Here is a 26,447-nt window from a genome sequence, read left to right on the forward strand (position 1 = left end):
CACACAGATGGACTCTATTTACTAATTATGGGCCAGATTCACAAAAGAGATACGACGGCGTATCTCCTGATATGCCGTCGTATCCCTGTTTCTAACTATGCGACTGATTCATAGAATCAGTTACGCATAGATAGCCAGAAGATCCGACAGGTGTAATGGACTTACACTGTCGGATCTTAGGATGCAGTACCGCGGCCGCCGCTGGGGGGAGTTTGCGTCGTAAACCAGCGTCGGGTATGCAAATTAGGAGTTACGGCGATCCACAAAGATTTTTCCCGTCGTTACGTCGTCGCGAGCGTTAGATTTCCGTCGCAAAGATAGGGCACCTTTAACATGGTGTAAAAGTACTCCACCATGTTAAAGTATGCCTGTCTTTCCCGCGTCGCTTTTGAATTTTTTTTAAATCTTTTATTTTTCCCGGCGTAAATCTTTTTTCACGTCGCGATTCACAAAACGTTGGCGTGTCGTAATTTCGCGCAAAGCGCGTGGGGAAATTTGCGGCGGGAGCATGCGCAGTACGTCCGGCGCGGGAGCGCGCCTAATTAAAATGGTACCCGTCCCATTTGAATTGGGCCGCCTAGCGCTGGACCCTTTTACGATACACCGCCGCAAATTTCCAGGTAAGTGCTTTGTGGATCGGGCACTAACTCGGAAAAATTGCGGCGGTGTAACGTAAACCGGTTACGTTACGCTGCGCCCGATGTACGCGAATCTGGCCCTAGGTGACTTCTGATGGCAATTTTTTTCCACTAGATTTTAGTTAGGGGTATCGGAGTAAAGGGCCTGTATACAAATGCACACCACACTTTTCAGATATTAATTTGCAAAAAATTTGGAAAACCATTTTCCTTCCCTTTCGTGTTGGCCTATCACATAAAATACATTTACGTTTTTAGTTGTAACATGACTAAATTTCAAGAGAATACCTTTTCAAGGCACAAGTGCCTAAGGTCCAGTAAATATCAGGTGTAGGGGGGGGGGGGGGAGCACAATGGCGCGATAGTAATATCTGGAAGTACCACCTGAAGACGCCCCTTACCTTCTTGGCAAAAGGTGGTTGCAAAGAGGTGTAACCTATTTATGGCTCACTGGGTTAAAGAAAGATTTGCAGATAGGTGATAATATTATATTATACAGGATTTATATAGCGCCAACAGTTTACGCAGCGCTTTACAATATAAAAGGAAGACAATACAGTTATAATACAATAAAATACAAGAGGATTTGGGTTTGTAAAGGAATTTTTTTTTTTAATCTTAATAGCTTCCTTTACCTTAATGCAGTGCTGTTTTCATGTCCTCATTGTTGGTTTTTGCTCTCAAGTTGCTCTAATTCTTCTCTGATCTCCGCACTTCCTGGTTGTCTGTTTCCTGATAACCACAGTGCTGGGAGCTTTCTCTCTGTGGTCACTAATCAAGGAGGTGGGATTACTGTGTGTCTAAAACCCCTCAGCACCAATCAGTTTCGTTTTCCAAACCATCACTGCCCTGTATTGGCTCTGTACAGCAGAGAAGCAGGAAACAACATGCAAAAACGAAACTAGTAACTACAAGTACATTATATGATTGATTTTTATCTATTTTTAATTGTTTTTAAAATGAATCAGTTAACTATTATGTCTCTATACCCTGTAAACAGTCATTTCAGCAAAAAAAGATTTTTTATTTACAACTCCTTTAAGAGGATACATCAACAAAGAAAAATTCCCAGCTCACTTACCAACCAGTCTGCAACAAACTGAATTGTCCCGTCTAACAGTTAACGTTAAAACCCGGGGTTTCGTGTGCAAATATATGCGTATAGATTGAGAAAAGCAGTAAACTGGGTTGCCGTGATGTGGCTTCTGCAGCTTACGCATATATTTGCATATGTGTGCAAACTAAACCTCTGGTTTTAACTGTTAGACAGAATAATTTGGTCTGTTGCAGGCTGCTTGGTAAGTGAGCTGGGAATTTTCGTTTTTTTGATATGCATTGCCCTTTCATGTGTTCCATGCTGTAAAGGCCAGTTATAGGTTGCAATTGGTTTCCATTTGTTTGTACTGTAGGTGATACAGCAACCCAGGATTCATCTGTGGAATTAACACAAAGTGCTTTGCCCACTCTGTGTTGCTGTGGAATGCAAGAAACATTTCAGCAGCCATAACAGGCCCACACTAGACACAAGCAAACTGTAAATGGAGGCCGAACATCGGGAAACTGAACGTGCCTAGAGACAAAATATGAGGCAAGGTGCAAGAGAAGAGCCATGGTGTCACCCCTGTATACAGACCTGATGCTTAGCCTGGTATTATTTTTACTTCGGCCTGTGCCTTTGCTTTGGAGATTCACCCCTCTATTTGTATTGGGGACTCATGTCACTGAGACAGAAGGACAAATGTAAGATTTTTGCATTTTATAGAGGTCACCAGCACAAGAGATGAGGGAAAACTGCCCTAAAGAGGCTAAGGCTACTGATACGCCGGCGTACTTTCAAATTTCCCGCGTCGTATCTTTAGTTTGAATCCTCAAACCAAGATACGACGGCATCTGGGTTAGATCCGACAGGCGTACGGCTTCGGATCTTAGATGCAATACTTTGGCGTCCGCTGGGTGGAGTTTGCGTCGCGGCCGTCGTCTCTAGTCGGCTTTTTCCGGCGTATAGTTAAAGCTGGTGTTTTGCGGCGTATAGTTAGACTTGCCATGTTAAGTATGGCCGTCGTTCCTGCGTTTCATTTGAATTTTTTTTTTTTTTTTTTGCGCAAGTCGTCCGTGAATCGGGATGGACGTAACTCACGTCTATGTTAAAAAAAATTACGTCCTAGCGACGTCATTTAGCGCAATGCACGGCGGGAAATTTCGGGACGACGCATGCGCAGTTCATGGGACGCGCTTCATTTAAATGAAACACGCCCCATAATCGCCGATTTGAATTCCGCCGCCAGAGATAGACTACGCGGCTGTAACTTACGGCGCGAAATCTTCCTGGATTCGAACTAAAGCCAGGTAAGGTACGGCGGCGTAGCGTATCTCTGATACGCTGCGCGGGTGCAGATCTCTGTGGATCTGCCCCTAAGTGTTCCACTGACAGCTGTCAAAGATAGGGATTCCCCTCTTTTACACCAGATTTCCTCTCATTTCCTGCTATGTCTCCAGGAAAGAAATGAAGAAAAATCTGCTTAGTGGCATTCTAACCCTACTCTAGCCAACACTATAAAAATAAAAAAATAAAAATAAAAGTTTTACCTTTAAATATTATTCGGGATTTATATAGCACCAATAGTTTGTGCAGCGCTTACAACATGGGGGCAGAAAAACTACAAATCAATACAGAAGGCCCTGCTCATTAGAGCTTACAATCTACATACACTTTGATCGGTCCCACCCAGCTATTGTGAAAAGGGAAGGAATTGCACTTGCATAAATGCAGATGTTACAATGCTATATCTCTTATCTAGCGGTTAATAAGAATTGGGTTTCATCAGCGCTTACTCTAAGGCCATTTCACATGGGAGGCCAAAGAGCAGCAAGAACAGCGGTTATTCTGCATTTTTTATGCCCAGCCTAATTCTACCATTACAGCCGGACAGTGCTGTACACATGCTGCCAACGCTGTGATTTTAAAGTGGAGCCCCACCCAAAAGGGGAAGTTCCTGTCCAAGGACCCCTCCCCCTCCTCTTCCCTAAATTGCACTTTTTTTTTTTTTTTTCGCAGGAGGGGAGCGAATACCTTGTTTTGACAGGTACACCCTCCCACTTCAGCTCGGATCGCCTACAGTTTTATCCAAAGCTTTTTTTCTCAGAAAATAGGTGCAGGAACTCAACCACGACCCCGTTCAGATTTCACAAACAGTAGGAGGGTCTTAAAGGGGCATTAAATACTAGGATTGTATTACATACAGAGTGCAGAGTTCAGGGGGTTACACACAGAGTGCAGAGCTGTCACTTGTAAACACAGAAACCGGACTTCTATGTTTACAAGTGATTGTGGTGAGCAGGCACCAAAGCCAGAGGTGGTGGAACTGAGTTCCCCCAAGTTCCCCCTGAAAAAAAGCCCTGGTTTTATCCTTAAAACGGATGTTCTGCTGATTTTTTTTTTAATTAAAAGCCAGCAGCTACAAATACTGCAGCTGCTGACTTTTAATATTAGGACACTTACCTGTCCTGGAGTCCAGCGCCGTCTGCAGCAGAGGACGAGCGATCGCTCGTCACTCTGCTCCCCCCCCCACCATCCTCGATGAGGGAACCAGGAAGTGAAGCGCTCCGGCTTCACTGCCCGGTTTCCCTACGGCGCATGCGCGAGTCGCGCTACGGCTGCCGATTGGCTCCCGCTTTGTTCTGGGAGCCAAGTGTTCCCAGAACACAACAGGGGGGGTAACGTCATGCCCACAGTTTACCCGAGACTGTGTGGCCGGAAGTGGGTGGAGGGGGGGGGGGGGGGGGGAGTAGAGACGAGGGAGGAAGGAACGAGGGGGTGGAAGGAACAAGGGGGAGAAAGGAACGAGGAGGAAGGAAGGAACGACGGGGAAGGAAGGAACGAGGAGGAAGGAAGGAACGAGGAGGAAGGAAGGAACGACGGGGAAGGAAGGAACGAGGAGGAAGGAAGGAACGACGGGGAAGGAAGGAACGAGGAGGAAGGAAGGAACGACGGGGAGGAAGGAACGAGGAGGAAGGAAGGAACGAGGAGGAGGAAGGAACGAGGAGGAGGAAGGAACGAGGAGGAGGAAGGAACGAGGAGCATTTTTTTTGCTGAAATGACTGTTTACAGGGTATAGAGACATAATAGTTAACCGATTCCTTTTAAAAACTATTAAAAATAGATACAAATCAATCATATAATGTAGTTTCTAGTTTTGTTTTTGCATGTTTCCTGCTTCTCTGCTGTACAGAGCCAATACAGGGCAGGAGGAGGGAAGGGGGGTGAGTAGAGACGAGGAGGGGGGAGGAGAGGCGAGGAGGGGGGAAGGGGGAGCAGCTACCCAATTTTGACAGGTACCCGCTCCCAGTTTCGATCCAACGCCTCGTTCATCCCTCTCTCCCCGCAGTCTTCTGGGACACATCATCTCAGAAGACTGCAGGACCATTCACAGTGCGGCTTGCTCAGTGGGCACCCGGCCGTGAAGCTACAAGTTGTCACAGCCAGGTGCCCACAATTGAGAGGTCAACATCGGGGAGAGAAGATGGGGAGAAGGGACGGCTCGGGATCTTGGGACAGGTAAGAGTAAGTTTATTAAAAGTCAACAGCTTTTTTTGTAGCTGCCGACTTGGAGCTTCTCTTTAGCTCAGCTTTCAGAGTTGACTTGCAGCACCGCCTGTCAAACACTCCCTTTAAGGTCACTAGGAGCTCACCGCAACTGCGTGCCAAACAATCGACTTAGAGTTGCAGTGCGATATTTTAAAGCGGAAATTAGAGAAAGCAGGACAAGCAACGTCTCTTCTGCAAAAAAAGGAAACCTACCTGGCCGCTCGCAGTCTGCTGTGGAATGTACACCGAGCTGTGCAAGTGCAGTTCAGTTTACATTCTGGCACAGCGCCTGTGTTCTGGGATGACCGCATTCCTGTGCATGTGTGGGAATGACATCATCCTGTGCTGGTCAATGAAGGTGGTTTCAGCCTGGCACCTGGACAAGCTCTGTTGAAGATGCCAGCAAAGTACGTTGGACCGTTGAAGGAAAGGCAAGTATCGTAGAGATTAGCTCCGCCTTCATACAAAATCCCCCTTGAGATAAGGAAAAAGGGATTGAGGTTTCCCATCTGAAAGAGCCTAAAAACTGACCATACACTAAACAACCTGATTGTACAATCAGAGACTTTAGTGTGTATGGCCGTCACCCCTATAGTTACTCTATGGTGTGATAGAACTGAACAATCATCAATCAGCGAATCAAAAAACTCATGACAGAGCAATGGCAATTTACACACTGTTACAAGTAGATATAACATAAAGCCAAGTATACACATTACGTTTTCCTTTTGTACAACCAGCGGGTTGAACGAAAAAGAACTCTCCTGCTGCGCTATTGTCTTCTGACAGCGGGAGGCACACCCGTCACAATACACTGACCAGCCAATGGTGGCAGCGGGAGCTCTCCATCCGTCACAATACAGTGACCAGCCAATGGTGGCAGCGGGAGGGCGCACCCGTCACAATACACTGACCAGCCAATGGTGGCAGCGGAAGGGGGGCACCCGTCACAATACACTGACCAGCCAATGGTGGCAGCGGGAGGGCGCACCCGTCACAATACACTGACCAGCCAATGGTGGCAGCGGGAGGGCGCACCCATCACAATACACTGACCAGCCAATGGTGGCAGCAGGAGGGCGCACCTGTCACAATACACTGACCAGCCAATGGTGGCAGCGGGAGGGCGCACCCGTCACAATACACTGACCAGCCAATGGTGGCAGCGGGAGGGCGCACCCGTCACAATACACTGACCAGCCAATGGTGGCAGCGGGAGGGCGCACCCATCACAATACACTGACCAGCCAATGGTGGCAGCAGGAGGGCGCACCTGTCACAATACACTGACCAGCCAATGGTGGCAGCGGGAGCTCTCCATCCGTCACAATACACTGACCAGCCAATGGTGGCAGCGGGAGGGCGCATTCGTCTAAAATACACTGACCAGCCAATGGTGGCAGCGGGAGGGCGCATTCGTCTAAAATACACTGACCAGCCAATGGTGGTAGCAGGAGGGCGCACCCGTCACAATATACTGACCAGCCAATGGTGGCAGCGGGAGGGCGCACCCGTCACAATACACTGACCAGCCAATGGTTGTCGAACGGAGAGAGGGACACACAGACCAAAACTCAATATGCGTGTATCCAGATTAAGTAATTCACAAGGGTCCATTTTTTTTCCTGCCACAGCCGATCGACTATTTGTCACCGGTGCGACTTGCCATGTGATTTGACTGGTCCAAATCACATGACGAGTCGCACCCTATTATCGGCAATGGAAGTGTTCATATTGGTGTGATTTGCTGCACGATTAGTCATTAAAAAAAAAAAAAAAAAAAAAATAGCGATCACAATTCAACCCCCCTCACGATCTGGCATTTCCATGATTCATGTAAATAGTGCAGAGCAGTTCTCTGCTCACATCTGTCACAGGGCAGAGTTTTTCACAACATTGCTCAGCACTGAGATAAAAAGAAACATTGTATCATTTGTTTATTTTTTAGATCAAAGGGATGAACATCGGTCTGCAAATGAGGGCAGTTTAACCACTTAAAGAGCAAACCTTTTTCTGACACTTGTGGCTTACAAGATAATATCAGTATTTTTTGCTAGAAAATTACTTAGAACCCCCAAACAAATATTATATATATATATATATATATACACATATACACACACACACACACACACAATTTGTTTGGGGGTTCTAAATAAAAAAAATAAAAAAAAGAAAAGAATATATATATATATATATATATATATATATATATATATATATATATATATATATATATATATATATATATATATATATATATATATATATATATATATATATATATATATATATATATATATATATATTTTGCAGAGACCCTAGAAAATAAAATGGCGGTCACAATATTTTATGTCACACAGTATTTTCACAACAGTCTTCCAAATGCATTTTTTTGGGGAATAAAAACTTCAATGAATTTTAAAAAAACTAAAACATTAAAAGTTAGCCCAATCTTTTTGTATTATGTTACACAGAAAATCGCAATCTTTATTCCAAGCAAAAAAAAGTTAAAATTAAAAAAAAAAAAAAAATTGATTCTCATTTTATTCAGAATTGTGCAGCTCTAGTGTGATGCCAACTTTGTGGCATCGCACTGATTTAAAAAAAAAAAAAAATACAATTCCTGCACAATTTTTTGCGATTTCATGGGGTGACTTGAATAGACATCTATGCAAGAAGTCGCACAGATGTCAGCCAAATCGCTCCCGAAGTCGCACTGACCTGCCGTTTTGAAATTGTACAATTTAGAAGTTGTACAATTTCAAAGCCGTATTCAGTGTGAACGGGGGCTGATTGCACTGTGTATGGCCACCATTATAGAACTGTGTATCATACAACCGAACGCTGGCCACACAATCACTACAATTATATTATCCGATTGCTGTGATCATTCAAAACAAATGAAGAGCCATAATTTCCCTTTCAATCGATTTGATAATCAGCCAATGTACAACATTTTTGGCACCGATTGACAGCACTGAGATACCGTGCTCATAAAAACGATTGTATTTCGGTTGATCAGATTATCCAATCACTGCGATTATACTATCTGATTGATGATATTCCAAACAATTGAATATCCATAACGGCCCTTCCAATTAATTTAGAATTGATTGCATTGGATCCAGAGATTAAAGGGGCAATAAATACCAGGATTGTCTTACACACAGAGTGCAGAGTTCAGGGGGGTTACACACAGAGTGCAGAGTTCAGGGGGGTTACACACAGAGTGCAGAGTTCAGGGGGGTTACACACAGAGTGCAGAGTTCAGGGGGGGGTACACACAGAGTGCAGAGTTCAGGGGGGGGTACACACAGAGTGCAGAGTTCAGGGGGGGGTACACACAGAGTGCAGAGTTCAGGGGGGGTACACACAGAGTGCAGAGTTCAGGGGGGGTACACACAGAGTGCAGAGTTCAGGGGGGTTACACACAGAGTGCAGAGTTCAGGGGGGGTACACACAGAGTGCAGAGTTCAGGGGGGTTACACACAGAGTGCAGAGTTCAGGGGGGGTACACACAGAGTGCAGAGTTCAGGGGGGGTACACACAGAGTGCAGAGTTCAGGGGGGGTACACACAGAGTGCAGAGTTCAGGGGGGGTACACACAGAGTGCAGAGTTCAGGGGGGGTACACACAGAGTGCAGAGTTCAGGGGGGGTACACACAGAGTGCAGAGTTCAGGGGGGGTACACACAGAGTGCAGAGTTCAGGGGGGGTACACACAGAGTGCAGAGTTCAGGGGGGGTACACACAGAGTGCAGAGTTCAGGGGGGGTACACACAGAGTGCAGAGTTCAGGGGGGGTACACACAGAGTGCAGAGCTGTCACTTGTAAACACAGAAACCAGACTTCTGTGTTTACAAGTGATTGTGGTGAGCAGGCACCAAAGGGTCTGAGCCAGAGGTGGTGGAACTCAGTTCCCCCAAGTTCCCCTGAAAAAAAGCCCTGATTGGATCAAATTTGAGTCGATGATCAGCCAATGCACAAAATGTTTGCACTGGAATACTGTGCTGATGAAAACGATTGTCTTTCGGTTGATCAGATTGTTAGATCACATGGTGGAAACAGATGTGATGGATAACTTCGGATTGTTCGCTACGATCGTATCTGGCCAACTACCGATCGAAATGCCCTTCCCCGTGTGTGGCATATCAACGGAACAGGTCGTCCACAACAGATCAGACAATAAATTGGATTGTAGAGTGTATGGCCACTATTATGGTTATTAGCAATTAGTGTTTGGCCAAAAGCCAGACAGCAGGAGGAGCTGTGACCGCACACTATAGAGAGATCGGAAATAAGACACACATCATACAAGATCTGTAACCCCCCACAGGCCGATCTCTCCCATCACCCGTCACTGTACAATGGGGCGCCTGGGCTACAAGTTGCTGCCAATCACAACTCCTGAGAACAAAGGAATGCCCATCCCGAATCATACAATAGTAGTGGGCACAGGATATGAGCCAACATACATACAACTTGTGTCCGATCGCAGCTCCCAGGTGGCCCGGACTGCACACAATCCCCATACACACACATAGTACTAGGGGAAGTCAGCGATCTGTGTAGTATGGAGATCTCCCACACAACCCGATACCTACCCACACCTCCGATCTCCCCGGGCCGCTCCGGCTTCATACACACACAATCGATAACATCTTCGGGTGACATCACCCTATGGAGAGCCGAGAGGATCAATCCTTTACCTGCACCAGACACCTCCCTGTGCGGCCGACCATCGGATCTCTGCCACGCCCACTCGGACAGCTCCTCAGGAACCCCGCCCACCTTGGGCGTCACCGCTGTGTGAGCTCCTGTCACCGATCACTGGACTAGGGGAGCTGTGCGATCACACATAGATTTGTCATGTGCAAGTACAACTATAGACAGAACGTGTTTCTTCATTTAAGAAAAAGCAAGGGTCAGATTTTTTTTTCTTTACCATCTGTGTCCCATTGTGGAGATTTCCCTTTACTTCCTGTCCTATAGCCAAACAGGAAGTGACAGGAAATCCCTGCAAATTAAGGGATATCCTTGGGGATCCCCCAGGTCACCAAAACTTGTGTTCCCTTTAGAAGATTTCCCCTCTATAACTTTTCTTTTACTTTCACTTTTAACCACTTAAGACTCCGACCATTTTGTTGCTAAAGGACCAGGCCACTTTTTGCGATTCGGCACTGCGTCGCTTTAACTGACAATTGCGCGGTCGTGCGACGTGGCTCCCAATCAAAATTGGCCTCCTTTTTTCCCCACAAGTAGAGCTTTCTTTTGGTGGTATTTGATCACCTCTGCGGCTTTTATTTTGTGCGCTATAAACAAAAATAGAGCCACAATTTTGAAAAAAAAAATGCAATATTTTTTACTTTTTGCTATAATAAATATCCCCCCAAAAATATATAAAAACAATGTTTTTCCTCAGTTTAGGCCGATACGTATTCTTCTACCTATTTTTAGTAAAAAAAATTGCAATAAGCGTTTATTGATTGGTTTGCGCAAAAGTTATAGCGTTTACAAAATAGGGGATAGATTTTTATTAATATTTTTTTTTTACTAGTAATGGCGGCGATCAGCGATTTTTATCGTGACTGCGACATTATGGCGGACACATCGGACACTTTTGACAACATTTTGAGACCATTGTCATTTTTACAGCGATCAGTGCTATAAAAATGCACTGATTACTGTGAAAATGACACTGGCAGTGAAGGGGTTAACCTGTAGGGGGCGCTGAAGGGGTTAAGAGTGACCTGAGGGAGTGATTCTTACTGTGTGGGGGCGTGGCTTGGCGTGAGACAGGGAACAGACGACCAGTGACAGTCTGACTAGGAAGCACGGGGAGAGGTTTGTTTACACTTATCTCTCCTCGTTCTTCAGCTCTGTGACCGGGTATTGCTGTCACGGAGTACCCGATCGGGTCGCGGGCGCGCTCGCGACCCACGGCTGTGCATATTAAAGGGGACGTACCTGTACGTCAATATGCGCACGTACATCGGCGTGCAACGGTTGGCAAGCTGTTAATAATAATGGTAAACAGGACAAATAGAGAGGGGGAATCTCTTTAATAGGGGCACAGACAGCAATAAAAACTGACAGGTGATTTTTGAAGTTTTGCCTTTTTATAACAATACTTTAACCGCTTGCCAACCAGCCACCCATGGGCGTCCGCTCCATAGGGCAAGGGGGGGGCAATTGACCCCCCTGGAAAATCGAGAAGGTGTTGAAGAGTCCCGCAGCCGCCTCCCCCTCCAGTATTTATGTGTACACAGGGTAGGGTGACCACGTGTCCCGGTTTGCCCGGGATCGTCCCGTAATTTACATTTTTGTCCCGGGTCCCGGGAGCCTCCAAACCGGGACAATAGAGAGTCCCGGAATCAACTGCCTGCCTGCCAGTCTGCAACACTCACTGCCGCTGCTGCCGCTGTAATTAAATCATTCGAAATCACTGGTTGCTACGGCCGCCCTGCTTGGTGTGTAGCAACCAGTGACGTCACCGTGTCCCGCCTTCTCTCTGCGGCTCCGACTCCACCCCCACCTCCTCCTCCTCCAGCGGCCAGCCGCGGTTCTTGCAGCAGAGAGAGCAGCAGCATCGATTCGTTACAGGGCAGGCAGAGACAGTGAGTCACTCACCGTCACCTACCGCGGCAGTGGCACAGACCAAGACCTCCGAGTCCTCCTCTGAGTCCCGACCTCCCGCGAGTGAGTCCCCCCGGCGCCGCGACTCCGAGTCCCGCTGCGAGCCTGTGACATCTCTCCGAGTCTCCCACCGTCCGACGGTCACACAGACACATCTCCGCCGGTCTGACCTCCTCCACCGCCCAGCGGCCCAGGCAGGCTCCTGCTCCTCCCGGCTCCCGCCCGAGCGGCCCGATTCACTGCCTGCCAGACGCCAGTGCCTCCTCGAGTCCTGACTGGAACCAAAAGAGAACACCGGCGCCAACGCTGGCTGAAGACTGCCCTGCCCTGCTCCACCACCACCAGTGACCAGACGAGGAGACAGTCACTCCATCTCCATTATATGACTCCAAAAGGTGAGCAAATAGGGGCAATTGACACTGGGTGGCAGCATCTGATGGGGCACAGTAGCGACAATCTATGGGCACACTGGCATTTGATGGGGCACAGTAGCGACAATCTATGGGCACACTGGCATTTGATGGGGCACAGTAGCGACAATTTATGGGCACACTGGCATTTGATGGGGCACAATAGCGACAATTCATGGGCACACTGGCAGCATCTGATGGGGGGCACAGTAGCGACAATTCATGGGCACACTGGCATTTGATGGGGCACAGTAGCAACAATTTATGGACACACTGGCATTTGATGGGGCACAGTGGTGGCATTTGATGGGGAACAGTGGCTGCATTTGATGGGAACAGTGCCGGCATTAGATGGGGCACAAGTGACTGCATTTGATGGCACAAGTGACTGCATTTGATGGCACAAGTGACTGCATTTGATGGCACCAGTGACTGCATTTGATGGCACAAGTGATGGCATTTGATGGCACAAGTGATGGCATTTGATGGCACAAGTGATTGCATTTGATGGCACAAGTGATTGCATATGATGGGGCACAGTGGTGGCATTAGATAGGGCACAGTGGTGGCATTTGATGGGGCACAAGTGACTGCATTTGATGAGGCACAAGTGATTGCATATGATGGGGCACAGTGGTGGCATTGGATAGGGCACAGTGGTGGCATTTGATGGGGCACAAGTGATTGCATTTGATGGGGCACAAGTGATTGCATTTGATGGGAACAGTGGCGGCATATGATGGGAGCAGTGGCGGCATTAGATGGGGCACAGTGGTGGCATTTGATGGGGCACAAGTGACTGCATTTGATGGGGCACACGTGGCTGCATTTGATGGGGCACAAGTGACGGCATTTGATGGGGCACAAGTGGCTGCATTTGATGGGGCACAAGTGACTGCATTTGATGGGGCACAAGTGGCTGCATTTGATGGGGCCTAGGGCCCTCTTTTGATCTTGCACACAGGCCCGCTGATTTCATGATACGCCCCTGCCCCCAAAATACGCAAACAAATATGTAAAAAAACATATATTTTTTTAGGGGGGGGGGGGTGTCCCTGAATGTCAGTTTGGAAATGTGGTCACCCTAACACAGGGGGAAGGAACCTGCTGCCTGTCGTGCACTGATGGCTCATGTGAGGTACTGAATGGGATGGGGGGTCCATCTGTGCTTAAGGGGGGGGGGTTTGTGCTGAATGGGGGGGTCCATCTGTGCTGAAGGGGGTCTGTACTGAAGGGGATATGTGCTGAAGGGGGGGGGTCTGTGCTTAAAGGGGGTCCATCTGTGCTGAAGGGGGGGGGGTCCATGCTGAATGGAGGGTTCTGTGCGGAATGGGGGGTCTGTTCTGGAGGGGGGTCCATCTGTGCTGAAGGGGGGGTCTGTACATACTTTAGGCTATATCTATATGGGCATAGAGTGAAGCTGAATTATCTCAAGAGCTATTTCACACTGCCAGCTGCTCACGTTATCGGTAAAGCGCTGCTAAAAAGCGCGCCCCCCCTGAAGAAAAAACAGGGGACGCCCATGCAGCCACCATCATTATACTGCGCCAGGTTGGCACGGGTGCACAAATCGCCGTAGGTTCACATCGGCTGATTTAAGAGCTCTAGGGGTCATCAAAGCCGATGCGCGTGGCCGGCGGCCGCAATGTCCGCTGGCCACCCGCGATTGCTGCTCAGAGAGACAGAATGGGGATCTGTCAATGTAAACAAACAGATCCCTATTCTGACAGGGGAGTAGGGAGAGATCTGCTGTGCCTAGTGATTAGGAACAATGATCTGTCTCCTCCTCCAGGCAGTCCCATCCAACCCACAGTTAAGACCCGTACACACGATCAGATATTCCTCCAACAATTGTCAGACAGATGTGTTTTGTTGGATAATCTGACCGTCTGTATGCTCTATCGGACAATTGTTGTCAGAATTTCCGACAACAAATGTTGGCTGTGCATGCTCTCAAATTGTCCGACAACAAATGTTGTCTGTGCATGCTCTCAAATTGTCCGACAACAAATGTGTTCTGTCGGATTATTCGATCGTGTGTACACAAATCCGTCGGACTAAAATACAAAGTACAAACACGCATGCTCCGTACCAATGCTAACCATTAGACATTAGCAGAAGTTGCCCAAAGGGTGGGGCTAAAGAGCTGAAAAACAACGTAGTTTTGTGTATGTTGGCTGAAAAAGTTCTGCCGTCTGTATGCAGAACAAGTTCATGACCAATGCCCTTCGGACAAAAATCCATGGACTTCTCCGATGGAAGTCCGATCATGTGTATGAGGCTTTAGAAACACTTCCCAGGGAACACTTAACCCCTTGATCGCCCCCTAGTGTTAACCCCTTCCCTGCCAGTGACATTTATACAGTAATCAGTGGATATTTTTTAGCTCTGATCGCTATATAAATGTCAGTGGTCCCAAAAAAGTGTCAAAAGTGTCCGATCTGTCCGCCGCAATGTCACAGTTCCACTAAAAATTGCAGATCGCTGCCATTACTATTGTCCCCTATTGTCTAGGCGCTATAACTTTTGCGCAAACCAATCAATAAACGCTTATTGTGATTTTTTTTTTTTTTACCAAAAATATGTACAATAATACGTATTGGCCTAAACTGATGAAGAAAATATAATTTTTTGGGGGGATATTTTTTATAGAAAAAAGTAAAAAATATTTTTATTTTTTTCAAAATTGTCAGTCTTTTTTTGTTTATAGCACAAAAATTCAAAAACGCAGAGATGAGCAAATACCACCAAAAGAAAGCTCTATTTGTAGGGAAAAAAGGACAGAAATTTTGTTTGACCATGGCCGCGCAATTGTCAGTTAAAGCGACGCAGTGCCGTATCGCAAAATGGCCTGGTCATTAAAGGGGTAAAATTGTTCCGTTCTCATCAGCAGTATATAGCAGTCTTGTGACTTCTATCAGTGTCTGGTTAACCACTTCAGCTCCGGAAAATTTACCCCCCTTCCCCACCAGGCCATTTGTTGCGATACGGCACTGCATTACTTTAACTAAAAACTGCGCGGTCATGGGACGCTGTACCCAAATAAAATGTATGTCCTTTTTTTACCACAAATAAAGCTTTCTTTTGCAGGTATTGGATCATATCTACGTTTTTATTTTTTTTACGCAAGAAACAAAAAGGCCGACAATATTGAAAAAAAAAACAATATTTTTTACTTTCTGCTATAAAACATATCCAAAAAATTTTTTTTTTAAAATTCTTCCTAAAATTAGCCCAATATGTATTCTGCTACATATTTTTGGTTAAAAAAATCCCAATAAGGGTATATTGATTGGTTTGTGCAAAAGTTATCGCATCTACAAACTTTGGGACATTTTTTCTTTAATACTAGGAATGGCGGCGAACAGTGACTTATAGCGGGACTGACATTCTGACACTTTCAACACATTTTGTGGACCAGTGACATTTTTACAGTGATCAGTGCTAAAAATATGCACTGTCACTGTACTAATGACACTGGCTGGGAAAGGGTTAAAGTGATTGTAAAATAACAAACATGTCACACTTACCTCCTATGTGCAGTTGGTTTTGCAGAGGGCAGCCTGGATCCTCCTCTTCTCGGGTCCCTCTTCTTTGCTCCTGGCCCCTTCCCCCTGTTGAGTGCCCCCACAGCAAGCAGCTTGCTATAGGGGCATCCGAGGCCAGCTGCATGTGTCCATTCTGACACGGAACTGCCATTCGGCCCTGCCCCCTCTCTCTCCTGATTGGCTAACTGACTTTGATTGACTGCCGTGGAAGCCAATGGCACCGCTGCTGTGTCTCAGCCAATCAGGAGGGAGAGTCCAGGATGGCCAAGTGACTCGTGGACATTGCTGGACAGAGAGGGGGGGGGGGCTCAGGTAAGTATTAGGGGGTGCTGGGGAGGCTGCTATGGCCAGAAGGCTTTTTATTAGGGTTGCACAGATATCACTTTTTTAAGACCGAGTACAAGTACCGATACTTTCTTCCAGTACTCGCTGATCCCGATTACCGATACTTTTTTTCATGTCATGTGACAGTGGCACTAATATGCAGCACTCATGAGCACCGATGAGGCGTGAACGATCAGTATATATATATATTTTTTTAACAATTTTTTTTAAAAAGGGGAGTGGACGGTGTCAGTGTTTTTTCTATTTTTATTTTTTATTGTTTTTACAATTTTACTTTTAAATATCTATTTATAACACTGTTTCTTTTTTTTATCAACCCTGTTGGAGGGGCTTTGGTGAGATATCAGGGGTCTAAACAGACCAGGGACATCTCCCCTTTGAGACAGAGAAACGGACTGAGGACACAGATTCCCCAGCCTCAGCTGCACTGAAGATGAATGGAGAGGAGGCAGCGGCTCCTGTCAAGTCGTAAACTGAAGCATAGCAAACATAGGTTACAATGTTTCAGTTATGAATGCACAGTCATTAATCACTGACTCTATTAAGAAAAGGAGGGGGCCTGTAAATTACATATATACTGGCTCCTTCCTCCGCTCTCCATCCTGAAAGATCTGGGACAAGGGGGGTGGAGGAGCACAGAGGGGGACCAGAGGAGGACCAGAGGGGGACCGGAGGAGGACACAGGGGACAGTGGGGGGTAATCCCTATGCGGCTTTCAATAAAGCAGATGAAAGCTGTGGGATGGAGGAGGAGAAGCGTCTGTCAGATGTATTATTAAAAGCTGCGTAGGGAGATTATTGATTGTAACTCCCCCCCATAGCTGCACAGATCGTTCCTGACTTTCCAAGTATCGGGTAAAGCATCGGAGGTTCACCCTAAAACAATGATATACCATTACATCCAGCATACTGCTGACATCTACAGTATGCTGGTATTTATTTATTTTTTTCGCTGTACATACCTTCTTATAGTTCTTTTCACCCGACTTCCGGGTTCTCACTGCCCCGGGGAGTAGGCGTTCCTATTAAGATGCGTAGATGACTGACGTGCGGGTAAGGCGCGTCACGTGTTCCGAAAATAGACGATCTGGGACTCTGCATTATACGGCGCCTGCGCAGTCAGCTCTACACGGCAGGCGCAGTATAGCGCCGAGTCCTAGTTTGTCTATTTTTACCTTAGTAAGGAAGTAATGAAGGAGGAAAGTAGAGAAGGAAAGAAGAAATAAAGTAAAGGAAGGAATGAAGGAGGAAAGTAGAGAAGGAAAAAAGAAATAAAGGAAGGAATGAAGGAGGAAAGTAGAGAAGGAAAGAAGAAATAAAGTAAGGAAGGAATGAAGGCGGAAAGTAGAGAAGGAAAGAAGAAATAAAGGAAGGAATGAAGGAGGAAAGTAGAGAAGGAAAGAAGAAATAAAGTAAGGAAGGAATGAAGGAGGAAAGTAGAGAAGGAAAGAAGAAATAAAGGAAGGAGGAAAGTAGAGAAGGAAAGAAGAAATAAAGGAAGGAATGAAGGAGGAAAGTAGAGAAGGAAAGAAGAAATAAAGTAAGGAAGGAATGAAGGCGGAAAGTAGAGAAGGAAAGAAGAAATAAAGGAAGGAATGAAGGAGGAAAGTAGAGAAGGAAAGAAGAAATAAAGTAAGGAAGGAATGAAGGAGGAAAGTAGAGAAGGAAAGAAGAAATAAAGGAAGGAGGAAAGTAGAGAAGGAAAGAAGAAATAAAGGAAGGAATGAAGGAGGAAAGTAGAGAAGGAAAGAAGAAATAAAGTAAGGAAGGAATGAAGGAGGAAAGTAGAGAAGTAAAGAAGAAATAAATTAAGGAAGGAATGAAGGAGGAAAGTAGAGAAGGAAAGAAGAAATAAAGTAATGAAGGAATGAAGGAGGAAAGTAGAGAAGGAAAGAAGAAATAAAGTAATGAAGGAATGAAGGAGGAAAGTAGAGAAGGAAAGAAGAAATAAAGTAATGAAGGAATGAAGGAGGAAAGTAGAGAAGGAAAGAAGAGTTACATTAAGGATAAAGGAAAGACAAGAAGGATGAAAGTAGGGAAGGAAAGAAAAAACACAGTAAGGCCCCTTTCAGACTGGGGCGGGAGCTGCAGTGGCGGTATAACGCCGCTAAAAATAGCGGCGCTATACCGCCGGAATTGCCGCGGGTATCAGCCGCTAGCGGTGCGGTATTAACCCCCGCTAGCGGCCGATAAAGAGTTAATACCGCCCGCAATGCGCCTCTATAGAGGTGCATTGCGGGCGGTATTGCCGCGGTTTCCCATTGTTTTCAATGGGAAGGAGCGGTGAAGGAGCGGTATACATGCCGCTCCTCTCACCGCTCCAAAGATGCTGCTGACAGGAGATTTTTTTGTCTCCCGCCAGCGCATCGCCTCAGTGTGAAAGCCCTCGGGCTTTCACATTGAGTCTGCAGTGAAGGAGTTTTTCAGGCGCGATAGCAGCGCTATTTTTAGCGCTGTACCGCCTGAAAAACTCCTCAATGTGAAAGGGGCCTAAGTAAGTAAGGAAGGAAGGAAAGAAGAAATAAAGTAAGGGAGAAAGGCAGGCAGGAAAGTAATGATGAAATGAGCAAAGGAAGGGTGGAAATCAGAAAGGAATGTATATGGGATGAATTGAGGGAAAGAAGGAAGGAATGAATGAAGTTTCAAGGTCCTGAATATTGAGTGTCATAGATTTCAGGGGGTGAAAATACCGCAGCTAAACCATATGCTTTTACCACCCTTTGTGAACAAGCCCTTATTTACAGTAGTAGTAGTTAGTCACATTCAGCTGGACCTGTGTTTTCAACATAACAAGTCCAGTTGAATGCGACTAACTGCTACTAGATATACCTGGAAAATTGACAACAGACATTAATTGTATACCATTAATATGAATACTGAGTAAAGGAAAAATATACCATATACTATATATACTAAAAGTATATATAACATAGAAAAACATCCAAAACAGAAAAAAACGATTGAACAAGAAACAAGTTTATTTTGGCATTTGAAGGTAATATATAGCGTAATTAGAGCAGCCAGGGAGAAAAAGCCGCCTTTGTGCAGATCCTGTGCCTGCACGTTTAGCAGTGTTTGGGTAGAATTGCACATAGTTGTACTTTCCTGCTACTCCAATGTTGCCTGAGGGCATTCTCTATTAAAAGCAAAGCAAACCTTTGAATTCCAATTGAGGCAGGAATGCCATGGCCTTCCCCCCCCCTATGAGAGTCCTATACACGCTGTGTCTGATTATAACATTATAATAGGCATGCTACAAACCGCTACTGAAAACGTGATTCAGTTCGGTCATTATTAAATTATAAGGTAATATGCTAGAAGGTGGTAGTAGTGTTTTTATAGATTCAGGATTATTTTTATTATTTATTTATTCACATCTATGCGGTTGCAGTTGATTCGGTTTTCAGGCGTGTTATGCATTTTTAAACCCGCGTTTTTGATGCAGTTTTCATGCTTTTTGCGTTTTTCTTTTTAAACACACTGGCCTAGATTCACGTAGGGCGGCATAACGTTGTGCGGGCGTAGCGTATCTTATTTACGCTACGCCGCCGCTACTTAGAGAGGCAAGTGCTGTATTCACAAAGCACTTGCATCCTAATTTACGGCGGCGTAGCGTAAATCGGCCGGCATAAGCGCGCGTAATTCAAAGTAGGCAGGTCGTGGGCGTGTTGTATTTAAATTAAGCGTGACCCCATGTAGATGCATGGCCGAACGAACGGCCAAAGATACGCCGGCTCAATGCCTGTGACGTGAACGTAACCTACGCACAGCCCCATTCACGTAAGACTTACGTAAACGACGTAAAAAGATACGCTTGTTCCGACGTCCATACCTTGCATGGGCTGAGCCACCTAGAGACCAGCTTTATCTTTACGCCGGCGTATGTCTTACGTAAACGGCGTAACTAATTGCGACGGGCGTACGTACGTTCGTGAATCTGCATATCTTGCTCATTTACATATTCGACACGGAAATCAACGGAAACGCCACCTAGCGGCCAGCGTAAATATGCACCCCAAGATACGACGGCGTAGGAGACTTACGCCGCTCGTATCTTGGCCAAATCTATGCGTAACTGATTCTATGAATCAGGCGCATAGATACGACGGCGGCCATTCGGACTTACGACGGCGTATCTGGAGATGCACCGTCGTAAGTCTTTGAGAATCTGGGCCACTGTCTATAACTGGTTGCTAAGAAGCAGGCCAGGAAGCCGGCCACAGTGTCCTTAACAACCGATGAGTCATCAGCTGTCAGTGGGGTTCCCCGCTGACAGCTGAATGTAAAAAAGAATTGCCAGCAAAAAAAAATGCCTTGGGGTCCCCCCCCCAAATCCATACCAGGCCCTTCGGATCTAGTATGGATTTGAAGGGGAACCCTACGCATAAATAAAAAAAAAATGGCATGCCCATAGCCATACTAAACACTTGTCTGAGCATGCAGCCCGGCAGGTTGGGAAAGGGAGGGGAAGAGTGAGCGCCCCCCACCTCAAAGCACTTTATCCTTATGTTGATGGGGACAAGGGCCTCTTCCTCACAACTCTGGGTGCTGGTTGTGGGGGTCTGTAGGCGGGGGGCTTATTGAAATCTGGAAGCCCCCTTTAACAAAGAAGTCCCCAGATCCTGGCCCCCCCCTATGTGAATGAGTAGGGGTATGTACCCCTACTCATTCATTCAAAAAAGTGTCAAAAAGACACTGCACTGCCGAACCCAAAAGAAAAAAAAAAAGCTCCGCTCTCGACGAAGGCTAACCACCGACTGGGCGCTCCTCAGTCTGACAGTTCTTAAATAGGTAAGGGGAGGGGGCCACCTGGTGATGTCACCTTGTAGTCCTGCCCCTTTGTGGCCCTGCTGCCTTGCGACATCACAGACCCAGCATGCACTGACCCCCCGCCCTAAAGCACCCCCCTATACCATGTTGAGGGCATGCGGCCTGGTATGGCTTGTTCCCTCCCTTCCCTGACCTGCTGAGATGCATGCTCAGATAAGGGTCTGGTATGCATTTGGGAGGGGAACGTTTTTTTTCCAGATTTTTTTTTTCTGCCACCAATTATTTTTTTTACATTTAACTGTCAGTGGTGAACCCTGCTGACAGCTGATGACTCATCAGTTGTTAAGGACGCAGGGCCGACTTCCTGGCCCACTCCTTAGCAACCAGCTATTCACAGTGGGCCGGATTCAGAAAGAATTTACGTTGGCGTATCTATTGATACGCCGCGTAAATTCTAGGATGCGCCGGCGTATCTTCTTTCTGTATTCAGAAAGCAAGATACGCCGAAATTTGGCTAAGATACGACTGACGTAAGTCTCTTACGCCGTCGTATCTTAGTTGCATATTTACGCTGGCCGCTAGATGGCGCTTCCGTAGATTTACGCATCGAATATGCAAATTAGCGAGATACGCCAGTTCAGAAACGTACGTCCGCCCGGCTCATTGATTTACGTTGTTTACGTAAGGCTTTTTCCGGCGTAAAGTTACCCCTGCTATATGAGGCGTAGCCAATGTTAAAGTGGAGGTTCACCCGAAAAGTTAATTTTTAAGATTAGATTGATGCTCATTTTGTCAAGAGGAATCAGGTAGTTTTTTTTAAATTAAAGCAGTACTTACCGTTTTAGAGAGCGATCTTCTCTGCCGCTTCCGGGTATGGGCTGCGGGACTGGGCGTTCCTTATTTGATTGACAGGCTTCCGACAGGCTTCCGATGGTCGCATACATCGCGTCACGATTTTCCGAAAGTAGTCGAACGTCGGTGCGCAGGTGCCGTATAGAGCCGCACCAATGTTCGGCTTCTTTCGGCTACTCGTGACGAGATGTATGCGACCGTCGGAAGCCTGTCAATCAAATAGGAACGCCCAGTCCCGAAGACCATACCCAGAAGCGGCGGAGAAGATCGCTCTCTAAAACGGTAAGTACTGCTCGGATCTTAAAAAAACTACCCGATTCCCCTTGACAAAATGAGCATCAATCAAAGCTAAAAAAAAAATTCGGGTGAACTCCCGCTTTAAGTATGGACGTCGGGCCAGCGTCGAATTTTGCGTCGTTTACGTTGTTTGCGTAAGTCGTCCGTGAATGGGGCTGGGCGTTAGTTACGTTCACGTCGAAACCAATGAGGCTTTGCGGCATAATTTGGAGCATGCGCACTGGGATACGTCCACGGACGCCGCATGCGCCGTTAGTAAAAAACGTAATTTACGTGGGGTCACCATTCATTAACATACAACACGCCCACTGCCTGGATAATTTGTATTACGCGGGCTTACGCCAGACCACATACGCTACGCTGCCGTAACTTAGGGCGCAGGTTCTTTCTGAATACAGAACCTGCCTCACTATGTTACGGCGGCGTAGCGTATCTGAGATACGCTACGCCCGCACAAAGTTAGGCCGGGCTTTCTGAATCCGGGCCAGTGTGTTTAAAGAGGGGGAAAAAGTGCATTAAAAAGACAACACTTGCAATTTTAGTGCAAATCCATTGAAGTCTATACACGTTGACCTTGCCAGAAATGTAGAGTCCTTGTCACTTCCTGTAAAGTAAAATAAAATATCTTTCTTCCTATCTATCCTCTGTAATCTACCAGTCGCCTTATGTAATAGAAATGAAGGGATAAAGACATGTTTGTAGTCCACATCAGAATAGCAGCCTAGGGCAGTGATGGTGAACCTTGGCACCCCAGATGTTTTAGAACTACATTTCCCATGATGCTCAACTACACTGCAGAATGCATGGGCATCATAGGAAATGTAGTTCCAAAACATCTGGGGTGCCAAGGTTTACCATTACTGGCCTAGGATGACAAGCATGGTACCCTCCATAGATACAGTGAAGGAGTGACATTGCCACCCAGAGACAGGAAGTGTGTTATTTGCTGGCTTTTCAAGTGAAAATAATGCAAAAGAAGCTTGGAAAAAGAAAACAAATGCAACCATCACACCAAGGACTAGTAAACTGCAATCATTTTTTTTTTTTTTATAGTTTAGATACATTTTAACATATATGATTATTATTATTATACAGGATTTATATAGTGCCAATAGTTTGCGCAGCTCTTAACAATATGAAGGGGGCCATTCATAGGTGTACGCAGTCTATTGCATTAGGGTGTGCACCCCAAAGCTCAAACACACACTACTGATCACTCATCATGTTCATTCAGAAAGGGAAGGGGATGGTCAATTACATATTCACCGGCCCCTTCCTCCACTCATCCTAAAACATCCTTGCAGCAACAGCTGGCGGGATAGGAGGGAAGCTGGTAGCACTGCAGGGGGAAGGAGGGAGCCAGGGAAGTAGGGGGAATCTGTGCTGTAAAGGGTGATTAGTGTGTGCCTGGGCACACCTGGCACACCCTGTACGCACACCTATCGGGACATACACAATCAAGATCGGAACATTCTAAGGAGGACGCTATCCTGGAGCCCATTGGTAGGTCTGTATCTAATGAACAATTTAGACTAGGCATGCAACCTGTTTCTTTTATGTATCCTTGTTATTTGCAGTCCTTGGCCAGTTTAAGAATTTAAATAGATTCCAGAACTCTGGCTGTTATATAGATGAAAATAAATCTATAATAAGTTACATTTTTTATGCCAATTACCGAGGTACAGTAATATTTTTGGAAATCCTGTACTTGTAACCTTCAGTAAATCAGATGCAGGCCCTTATAGATTTTTTTTTCTTTTCCATTTGGTCCTTTAAGTTCAACCAAGGACAAGCAGCAGATCAACTTTGATTTTGTGTCCTACACATAATGGTGATTTGAATGAAACCTGATTTGAATTTAGCCGGAGGATAAATGTCCGTACTCTCACACTGAAAGCTGTAGGAGTCTCTGTGGAAATGTTTCAAATTTTTTCGTAATGAAGACCAGGGGAGGTCTCTGCAGGGTTCCCTGCTAACATGCAGAATTCAAATAATTCAGGCATCCCCGGGTGAAAAGCACATGGCACATTGGTAAATAAGTGTACCTTTGAAGATGTGGACCGACGTATAGCTTGATCTTTTGCTTTAAAAAAAAGACATATTGCGGTGGATATGATTGTTTTGTGTTACTATTCACACAGCATACCTAAAAATAATGAAAACAATGGCCCGGATTCAGGTAGAATTGCGCATTATTTACGGAGGCGCAGGGCAACGTTTTTGCCCTGCGCCCCCGCAAATTTGCTCCGCTGCCCTTGATTCACGGAGCAGAAGCTCCGTAAATTGCACGGGCGCGCGGGCAAAATGCCCGGCGCAAGAGCACGCAATTTAAATGATGCCGTAGGGGGCGGGAATCATTTAAATTAGGCGCATTCCTAATACGTAAACGACGTAAATTGCGTACGCAGGGCTCGCGCAACGTTGTGAATCGGTGTTAGTATGCAATTTGCATACTATACACTGAGCACAACAGGAACGCCACCTAGCGGCCACCGCAAGAATGCAGCCTAAGATATGCGGGCATAAGAGCCTTATGCCGCGCAGATCTTAGGCTGCGTAACGAGGTTCCTGAATCAGGAGCACTCGTTACGCCGGGGCAAGTAAGCAATTGCGCTGTGTAACCTATGGTTACACAGGCACAATTGCTTCTTGAATCTACCCCAATATATTTATTTTTAGTTGTTTCTTTGGATTATACACAGGTCTCTAAAAGGCAGCTTGTATTGTTCAGAATAACTTGCAAGGGACACCTTAGGGATGGCGTGTTTTAAAAGTGCATTAACATCAATGTACCACCCAAGGCTTAAAGGGGTTGTAAAGGTACTTTTTTTCTCCTAAATAGCTTCCTTTACCTCAGTGCAGTCCTCCTTCACTTACCTCATCCTTCCATTTTGCTTTTAAACGTTCTTATTTCTTCTGAGAAATCCTCACTTCCTGTTCTTCTGTCTGTAACTCCACACAGGAATGCGAGGCTTTCTCCCTGGTGTGGAGTGTCGTGCTCGCCTCCTCCCTTGGACTACAGGAGAGTCAAGACACTCCGTTAAAGATAAAAGGAGCCGTGTGTTAACTACTTGCCGACCGCCCACCGTCCTTTTACGGCGGCAAGTCGGCTCCCCTGCGCGAGAGCACGTAGTATAACGTCGGCTCTCATGCAGGCCACTAGGGGGGGGGCGCTCGCCCCCGACTCCCGTGCTCGCCGGGCACGATCGCCGCCGGGCACACGAGATCGCTCTTTACAGAGCGGGGACCGGGAGCTGTGTGAGTACCGGAAAAAAAATCGCTGATCGCCGCCATTACGAGTAAAAAAAAATAATATTAATAAAAAAATGCCATAAAAATACCCCCTATTTTGTAAACACTAACTTTTGCGCAAACAAATCAATAAACGCTTATTGCGATTTTTTTTTACGTAAAATATGTAGAAGAATACGTATCGGCCTAAACTGAGGAAAAAAAATGTGTTTTTATATATTTTTGGGGGATATTTATTATAGCAAAAAGTTAAAAATATAAAAAAAAAATTAAATTGACGCTCTATTTTTGTTTATAGCGCAAAAACTAAAAACCGCAGAGGTGATCAAATACCACCAAAAGAAAGCTCTATTTGTGGGGAAAAAAGGACGCCAATTTTGTTTGGGAGCCACGTCGCACGACCGCGCAATTGTCAGTTAAAGCGACGCAGTGCCGAATCGCAAAAAGTGCTCTGATCTTTGACCAGCAATATGGTCCGGGGGTTAAGTGGTTAATGGGCATCCTGACTATCCTGTATTAAAAGGGAGGCCCCCTCCCTTGGGCTACAGGCACGAAAGCAGGATTTTATAGGAGTTATGGTAAGCAGCAGTTTTTAATTTTTTTTTTTTTTTTTTAAGTTATAGCATCTGAGTGGGACCATGTGACAAATATAAATTAGGTATTATTATCCCAATTTGAGAAAAGGTGGAAATAGACTTTAATGAGGAATTTCGCATCACTACCACGTCTTAGACTACGTTCACACTGGTGCTTAGGGCCGGTGTCAATTGTAGCGGCTTGAATCAGAGACTCCAGCTGCAGCTCATAGGAGGCACGACACCTAGAGTTCCTATGGGCCCCTATGTCCACAATCACATGTGAGCACAGTCAGCCTGTTCTGTTCTAAATGATTTAACCGCTTCCCGACCAGCCACTGTCATAATACTGCGGCAGGTTGGCTCGTTCCAGCGAATCGCCGTAGGTGTACGTTGGCGCGGGAACTCGCTTTTGTGGGTGTGTGCACTCTCTCATTTGCCAGAGGGGAAGCCAGTCAGCGGGTCCAGCGGACTCGATGTCCGCTGGCAACCTTCGATCATTCCCCGCAGTGACAGAACAGGGATCTTTCTGTGTAAA

At 46.1% G+C, this 26,447-nt stretch overlaps 1 protein-coding gene across 1 annotated transcript in view; it reads right to left on the minus strand.

Annotated features, from left to right (window-relative positions):
- LIMK2 (LIM domain kinase 2) overlaps window positions 1–10,005 on the minus strand; it is a 73,004-nt gene extending 62,999 nt beyond the window's left edge. Inside the window, 1 exon segment of the mRNA XM_040349893.1 lies at window positions 9,830–10,005. Within this exon segment, the coding sequence (XP_040205827.1) occupies window positions 9,830–9,899 (70 nt within the window). The 5' untranslated portion in view covers window positions 9,900–10,005.
- Window positions 10,006–26,447: the final 16,442 nt, after the last annotated feature.

The sequence above is a fragment of the Rana temporaria genome, chromosome 1 (genome assembly GCF_905171775.1).
Source record: "Rana temporaria chromosome 1, aRanTem1.1, whole genome shotgun sequence".
In the NCBI taxonomy this organism is placed as follows: Eukaryota; Metazoa; Chordata; class Amphibia; order Anura; family Ranidae; genus Rana; species Rana temporaria.